The sequence below is a fragment of the Dipodomys ordii genome, unplaced genomic scaffold, assembly GCF_000151885.1.
Source record: "Dipodomys ordii isolate 6190 unplaced genomic scaffold, Dord_2.0 Scaffold58, whole genome shotgun sequence".
Lineage (NCBI taxonomy): Eukaryota > Metazoa > Chordata > Mammalia > Rodentia > Heteromyidae > Dipodomys > Dipodomys ordii.
This window is the reverse complement of record NW_012267274.1, coordinates 650164-657993: the sequence shown is the minus strand read 5'-3', so window position 1 is coordinate 657993 and position 7830 is coordinate 650164. Positions and strand designations below refer to the sequence as shown.

Sequence of the window (7830 nt, the reverse complement as noted above, 5' to 3'; positions counted from 1 at the left end):
CACCCCCCATGCCACGCCTCCATGCCCCACACCCTACACCCTGTGCCCCTCCATGCCACCCCCACGCCCCACACCCCGTGCCCCACGCCCAGGCAGCAGCTGCTGTGGAGCTGTAGCAGGGGCCATGTAAGAGGCAGACCACATTCTGGGGAGGCAAAGGCTCTCCTGGGCTGTGGGGCCTTGAGGATAGGTTGAACCCACACACCCCACCTGCCTGCAGGGACTCTACCATGTGGGCTGTGGGCTGGATGGAGGGCAGACCTGAGAAGGAGAGGACCCCTAACAGCTCAGCACCTAGCTGCATTCTCCAGGGACCACCTGACCCCTGCTGACCCAGACAGGGTCTGCCCCTGTTTCCTGGGAGTCTTGTGATAGTCCCTGTGTAGAAGTTCCAAGAAAAGGCCTGGCAGGGTGGGGGGGAGGGTCAGACCCACCTGTCCACAGAGGCAACTCCCTTCTGGCTTGGAAAGCTGAGATGGCAACAGAAGAGCTGTTTATCTGCATAAAAAGGGACTTCAAGCGTTCCCTCTTTGGATTTTTTTTTCTGGTCCTAGGGCTTGAGCTTAGGGCCTGAGCTTCTTTTGCTCAAGGCTAGCACCCTACCACTGAGCCACAGTGCCACCTCTGGCCTTTTCTGTGTATGTGGTTCTGAGGAGCAGAACCCAGGGCTTTGAGCATGCGAGGCGAGCGCTCTACCACTGAGCCACACTCACTGCCTCTGAATTTTTTTTAACCTAAGTTTTGTATAATCCTCAGAGAAAGGAAAACTTATCACGTGATCTCTAAGTTGTTCAGGGCCCGGATCACAGGCTGTGATTCCACCCTGCTCTTTCAAGACTTGTCCCCTCTGTCTCTATGACTCACACATCATATACCCAGGAAACTCCACCTGGAAAGAACAGGTGCAGCTATGGTGGTGAGTGCCTATGCGCAGTGCAGCCTGTCAGGTGCCCGTGAGTGGTATGGCCCTACTGACCTCAAGTTAGGTCAAGGGAGCAACTTCACAAGTGGGGCTCTCTTGTGAACCCAGACAAGGGACAGGCTCTGAGGAAAGTCGCATCTGTGTAGTCTGCCATGCAGAAAAGGCAGCAGATCCAGCATCCTAAGCCAGGGGCAGCAGCGTCCTAAGCCAGGGGCAGCAGGTTGGTTGGCTCCCACAGATCTGCTCAGACAGCCCCTTTGGGTCATGCTCATCTGGCTGGCACCAGCAGGGTTGAGCACACACAGGGCAAAGCCACCCTCCAGCTCTTGCACAAGTGAGCAAGGATTTTACCTAGAAGCCCTTAGAATTGATCACAGACATTGCTCCTGATCAATTGCTTTGCACCTTCTTAGCTGGACCCCAGGCAGAGTCCTCTGAAGCTCATCCCCATGGGCATATCTGCCTGCTCTGGCTGTTAGAGAAAATTTGAAGTATCCTTCCTCCCATCCTACAGACCCGTGAGCAGCTGCAAGCAGAAATGCAGAGAGCACAGACTCGGGTGGAGGACCTGGAGAAGGCACTGGCCGACCAGGGCCAGGTGAGCTCCTGTGGGCACCAGTGGAGGCTGACGCCCTCCCCTGTACTGAGGTGTCCCTGAGAACCTGGCACAAGGGGTGCCAGGGCCTTTTCAGGAGGGTGGTGGGCATGGACACAGACCTAGATAAGCCCCATCCTGCATTCGGGGTGGGCACTTTGGTGTGTTTGCAGCTTGTGGCTACACTGCGATGGGACTTCTAAACCAGAGGGAACGTCATGGCTGGTGGGGAGCAGGCATCTGCCTGACTGTGGGCCAGGCCATGGAGGGGCTTGGCCACCAGTCCTCTGAGTTGATGCCAGGATTTCAGGTCCCACAGCCAAACTGCAGGCTCCCAGAGGGAGCCCTGAACTGCTTCTCCAGGAGCTGTAGACTTCCTGATCTGGGGTTTCAGGGCACCCATCTTCCCAGTGGAGTGGGCTGCCCAAGGCCAGGTGACACATGTTGCTGGCAGCTTGTCACAATCTCATCCCCACTGTGACTGCCATCTCTGGGCTCTTGTGCCCCCATAAAGGCATGTGCTCCCGGTGGCCCCAAGGCCTGAGCACAACCTCAGAGCTTCAGGACCACAGAGCGGCAAGAGTTGTTGAAGGCACACCAGGAGCAAGGCGTGCTTCTCTTCCCCAGTGCGGGGGCCCACCGCTGTCCTTAGTATGTTACCTGCCATGTGGACACTACACATCCATGCCACATTGTAACACCCACAGTCCCGTACCACGGTGCCTACCGCACACCCGGTGACTGTACATGGGCCTTTGCCCGTGACACTGACCGAGGGCATGGCCTCACGAAGCCATGCAGACCAGCGGGCAGCCCTGGCCCAGCCACTACAGGGGCCCCTGAGGCCCCTCCCAGAGTCTGTATCCTCCCGTCAGTGCCTCCTGTTGGAAGAAGAACAGTAGCAGAGCACTACTAGCTGGGAGCTAGGAGGAGTCAGAAGGCTTGTCCTTCATCTGAGAAACCCTCTGACCACAGCGCTTAGGCAGCTTCCCTGGAGCTCAACATTGAGGCAGCCCAGCCCTCCTCCTGACACTCCCGTAGCTTAGAGATGCCACTGTCACAGGGGTGAACCAAGGACATCCAGAAGACACGGGGCTCCTTTGAAGTCAGATTTTGAGGCAGGAGCAAAGGAAACCATGAGTCCATCCTTTGACAGGACACAAAGTGCCCTCTGCCCACCTGTCCTCAGTGTGAAGTGGACAGGACCCCTACATCCCATCCACCCCCACTTCTCTGCTGTTACACCTAGTATAAGTCCAGGACGACCTCCATGCTGGACTAAGGGGCTACCCGTGGGGTGACCCACCCACCCGAGGCGTCCTCTTGAGGCAGGCTGCTGTGGGAAGCCATAGGTGCATGCTGCCATGAAGTAAGCTGTCTTGGAGGGTGAGGTGGTTCTGTGCTGGCCAGAGGCTGGACAGCAGCTCTCCTGTGGGAGACAGATGTGCTCATTTCAATTCTCTTTTCAAGGATATGAAGTGGATTGAAGAGAAGCAAGCCCTGTATCGAAGAAACCAAGAGCTTGTAGACAAGGTACGTCTTGGCCCGGTACATGAGTGTGCAGTAGTCCTGGGGCTGACACAGGCAAGCCTGGGCACAGGGCCCCCCACCTGTCCGTGGCTCACCCTGAGAAGTCCACAGAGCCCTGGTCCACTTCCTCCGTTCTGCTTCACCATCCAGCAAGGGCTGCATCTGTGGCATGCTATGCCATGCCGCTCAGCTCCACGGAGGGGGGGGCGGCGGTTGAAGGTGCTGCCCTGTAGAAACCATGGCACTCTCTCTGAGTCAAGAAACATCTCAGACCAATGCCCCATGTAGAGGCTGGGTATCCTCAGGGTCAGGAAACATCTCACACTGATGCCTCATGTAGAGGCTGGGCATCCTCAGGGTCAGGAAACGTCTCACACCTATGCCCCACGTAGAGGCTGGGTATCCTCATGGTCAGGAAATGTCTCACACCGATGCCCCACGTAGAGGCTGGGTATCCTCATGGTCAGGAAACGTCTCACACCGATGCCCCACGTAGAGGCTGGGTATCCTCATGGTCAGGAAATGTCTCACACCGATGCCACGTGTAGAGGCTGGGCATCTTTAGGGTCAGGAAATGTCTCACACCGATGCTCAGGGGAAGCACCATTTGAGGGTCCACCCTAAACCTGTGCTATTTCTAAGACATTGTATTCCTGACTGGGCTAGGGCAGCAGCCCTGGACCCAGGCTCTCTGGACCCCCAGGTGACAAGAGGCTCCAAGAATGCCATTCCTCACCGCCCCCCCTTCCAAATCCCTGCTCTGAGCTTTCAGGTTGGAAATGTTTTTCCGATTGAAATGAGTCAGAAAGTGTGTGGCGCAGTAGGCTGCACTCATGACTGCCGTAAGGAGACACCATACCATCTCCAACGCATGCACAGAATTACAGTCTAGGGGTGCATTATGTTCTGGGGGTGTCTGCTTTCTCTATGACCCCTTCCCTTTAATTCAGCCCACCCTCTGGTCTGGATGTAAGAGGGGTTCTGCAGTTCTGGGAGCCTTAGTCTGAGGGTGATTTGTTAGATGATAGTGGGCAGTTGGAGGCCATCCCAAGGGTATATGGAGACCCCAGAATGGTTGGGGCAGGGGGCGTGGAATGAGTCCAGAGGTAGGAAAGCCAGAGCTGGCTTAGGAGGCCTCTTCATCTCTGTACAGTACTGGTGTACACACGCCTAGTCAAGTGTACTTGAATAGAAACACACTTTATTTTATACACACTCAAGTGCTGGCATGCATGTGAAAATAGTTGTGTGTGAACTTAACCTATGCACATTTATACAAATGCACACCTAAGTGAATTTATACCCGTGTACAATCTCAGACATACACATAAGTACTGTGAGCACACAAATGCTTGTATGTGATCTTATACTGATATATACTCACACAGAGACACACACGTAGGTATTGTGTATACCCAGGTCCTGGCCCTGTGGGTGCCCTGCTGAAGCCGGTGGAAAGTGCAGGCACCGGCCCTGGGAAGGGCATGGTGCTGGCTGGACAGGCTCCTCACAGGAGTCCTAGGCCCCCAAGTCCCAGGGCACTGCCGCTGATCCCAGGCTCAGAGCTGGGAGTGTGTGTGCATGTGAGTGTGTGTGCATGTGTATGTATATGTGTGTGCACCGCTTGCCCACAGAGATCACGCTGTCCTCACAGGGCTGCCGAGGCCCTGCACCATCGGGCACTGGTTGCCCCACATCAAGTTTACTCATCACTCCCAGGGACTCCCTCTGTGAAAGCCCCACAATCATCCAGCAGGTCAAGTGCAGCAGCAGCATGGCCATGGTCAGACCTTGAGCTCCCGAGCCACTGGGACAGCTTGGTCTTGGCATTGGCCGCATCTCTGCTCAGGGTTCCTGTTCACAGCACCCAGGCCCCAGCCTTCCTGCTGTGCTTAACCAAGGGGTAGAGATGTAGCTGAGTTCACAAGGACACTGAATGCTCAGGCCACATGTGCACCGGGGAGGCCTGCTGTCCCCAGCCGCTGTCACCGTCACGGGACTCTTGGGAGTGGAAAACACCCTCTTCTCAGCTTATCTACCTTCTGCTTTCCAGATAAAACAGATGGAGACAGAAGAGGGCCGGCTGAAGCATGAGGTCCAGGATGCAAAGGACCAGAATGAGCTGCTGGAGTTCCGGATCCTAGAGCTCGAGGTAGGGCTGGCTGCAGGTAGTGCCCAAGCTGGGGAGAGAGGCCTCTAGCGACCAGAAGCTTGTCACCTGTGCCCTGTGCTCTGCTGTGACCCAGAGGGGAGGAGAGGAGGAGCCAGGCTCCTTGGAGGAAGTCACACTGGAGGTCTGACTTTCGCCGTCCTTGGGGGTGAGGGGAGCTGGGCAGTGTGGCCCTGCTGAGTACCGAAGAAGCCCCACGTGGGTGTGGCCCTGCAGGTGGCACTCAGTCGCAGCCTTCCATCTCAGCCTGGCGGCAGCGTGCCAAGTCCTCCGACTCACCGGGGTGCAGAGGCTCTGGCGGGCTCTGTGGGGATGACCTTTGTGGACTGGGGCTCCTGCTCGTGGCCCTGCCTGGGAGGGCCACGAGTGTCACAGCTGGTGTCAGCCCCGTGGGTGACGCCCCACCCACAGTCTCTTCCCAAGCCTTCTGACAGTCCCTGGGCCTCACCCACATAGGCGCAAGTGAGGTCGGGGATGAGAACTCCGGGCCAGGGCTGGATGGAGCCAGGCTCCACAGGCCTGCCTGCCCGGGCTCCTCTACTGCATGACTTATCTCGTGCCACTATCTGAGGCCACTGGGGCTGCCTCAGGTGCGCTGCATTGACTCCCCCCGAGTTGTATGGTCCCAGCCAGTGTTACCCAAGCCTGGCACAGCCCCCAGGGGAAGGAGGAGATGGAGACAGAGGCCCACCGTGCCCACACCCAGCCTCTGTCTCTCTTAGGAGAGGGAGAGGAAGTCGCCTGCCATCAACTTTCACCACACGCCTTTTGTGGATGGAAAGAGCCCTCTTCAGGTGTACTGCGAGGCTGAGGGCGTGACGGTAAAGCCCCCTCCCACCCCCGCCCTGCCCTGGCTGCCTGGTGGCTGCTCACACACAATCTTGTCCCTCTCTTTGCCTCCTAGGATATCCTGGTCACAGAGCTGATGAAGAAACTGGACATCCTGGGAGATAACGCCGTAAGTGTATGTTGCTCTCCTGACTTGTGCATGCCTCCCCATGCCAGTCCTCCCCAGCCCGGGGCCCTGGGAACCCAACAGAACCCCACCAGAGTCCAGGGCCAGAGCCTGCTCAAAATGGCCGCTGCACTGGGGAGGAGTCCACTCCGCACTCACTGGGCTGCCCGTTGCACACACCCAGCGTCCAGATAATGATTCTTTCAGTCACGAGGTCTCAGTGTCTGGAATCACTCTTAGTATTTTTCCTCTTCCAGTCCCCCCGTGGAACAGGAAATACTGTTCTTAGACTATCCCAAGACTGTGTGGTTCCATTTCCTGAGTTTGAGAGAAGCAGCACAGGTCATAGATAATCACCAACTCTCATTTGAGTAGGGTTTAAATGTCATGGCAAGCTTCTCAAAGAGCATTAATTACCAAGTGGGCAAAAAGTACACCCTTTCATCTCCACTCCACGATTCCAGCCATCCCTTATTACCTGCCCATCTATCCTCCATACACTTCCTCTGTCATTCACCCTTCCATCTACCCTTCATCCTCCATCCTCCATCATCTATTCATCCATTTGTCCACCCATCCTTTATTATCTACCCATTTATCCTCCATCCTTCACCGTTTTATCCATCCTCCTCCAGCCTCCATTTATCCTCATCAATCTTCCATTTCTGTTCATATCATTAACCCTCCACTAGTCCTCCAAGCATGCATTCATCCATCCTACATCCATCCCCCATTATTCACCCATCCATCCACCAGTCCTCTAGTCTCTATTCTGTACCAATAACCCCTCCACTGATCTTCCATCCATCCATCCATCTACCCATTATCCATCCATCCATCCATCCATCTATCCATCCATTGTCTATCCATCATCCATCTATCATCCATCCATCTATACATACATCCATCATCCATCCATCTATCCATCCATCTATACATCCATCCATCATCCATCCATCTATCCATCGTCTGTCCATTATCCATCTATCCATCCATCCATCCATCCATCTTCCATCCTACATCCATCCATCCTTCATTATTCACCCATCCATCTGCCAGTCCTCCAATCTCCATTCTGCATCATTAACCCTTCAACTGATCTTCCATCCATCCATCCATCCATGGGGGGGAGGCAGAGGCCAGGCAGGGAGCACTACCACTCAGGGCGCAGAGACTCAGGCAGGGAACACTACCACTCAGGGGGCGGGGACTCAGGCAGGGAGCACTACCACTCAGGGGGCAGAGGCCAGGCAGGGAGCACTACCACTCAGGGCACAGAGACTCAGGCAGGGAGCACTACCACTCAGGGGGCGGGGACTCAGGCAGGGAGCACTACCACTCAGGGGGCAGAGACTCAGGCAGGGAGCACTACCACTCAGGGCACAGAGACTCAGGCAGGGAGCACTACCACTCAGGGGGCATGGACTCAGGCAGGGAGCACTACCACTCAGGGGGCGGGGACTCAGGCAGGGAGCACTACCACTCAGGGGGCGGGGACTCAGGCAGGGAGCACTACCACTCAGGGCGCAGAGACTCAGGCAGGGAGCACTACCACTCAGGGGGCAGGCAGGGAGCACTACCACTCAGGGGGCGGGGACTCAGGCAGGGAGCACTACCACTCAGGGGGCAGAGACTCAGGCAGGGAGCACTACCACTCA

The 7830-nt window shown here is 56.2% G+C and overlaps 1 protein-coding gene across 1 annotated transcript in view; it reads left to right on the top strand.

The window, feature by feature from the left end:
• The window catches only part of Jakmip3 (Janus kinase and microtubule interacting protein 3), a 48713-nt gene that overhangs the window by 29138 nt on the left and 11745 nt on the right, over window positions 1-7830 (top strand). The window contains exons 11-15 of the mRNA XM_013021907.1: window positions 1437-1520; window positions 2988-3050; window positions 5101-5199; window positions 5940-6038; window positions 6122-6175. Coding sequence (XP_012877361.1) covers window positions 1437-1520; window positions 2988-3050; window positions 5101-5199; window positions 5940-6038; window positions 6122-6175 — 399 coding nt within the window. The remainder of the gene's footprint in view (window positions 1-1436; window positions 1521-2987; window positions 3051-5100; window positions 5200-5939; window positions 6039-6121; window positions 6176-7830) is intronic.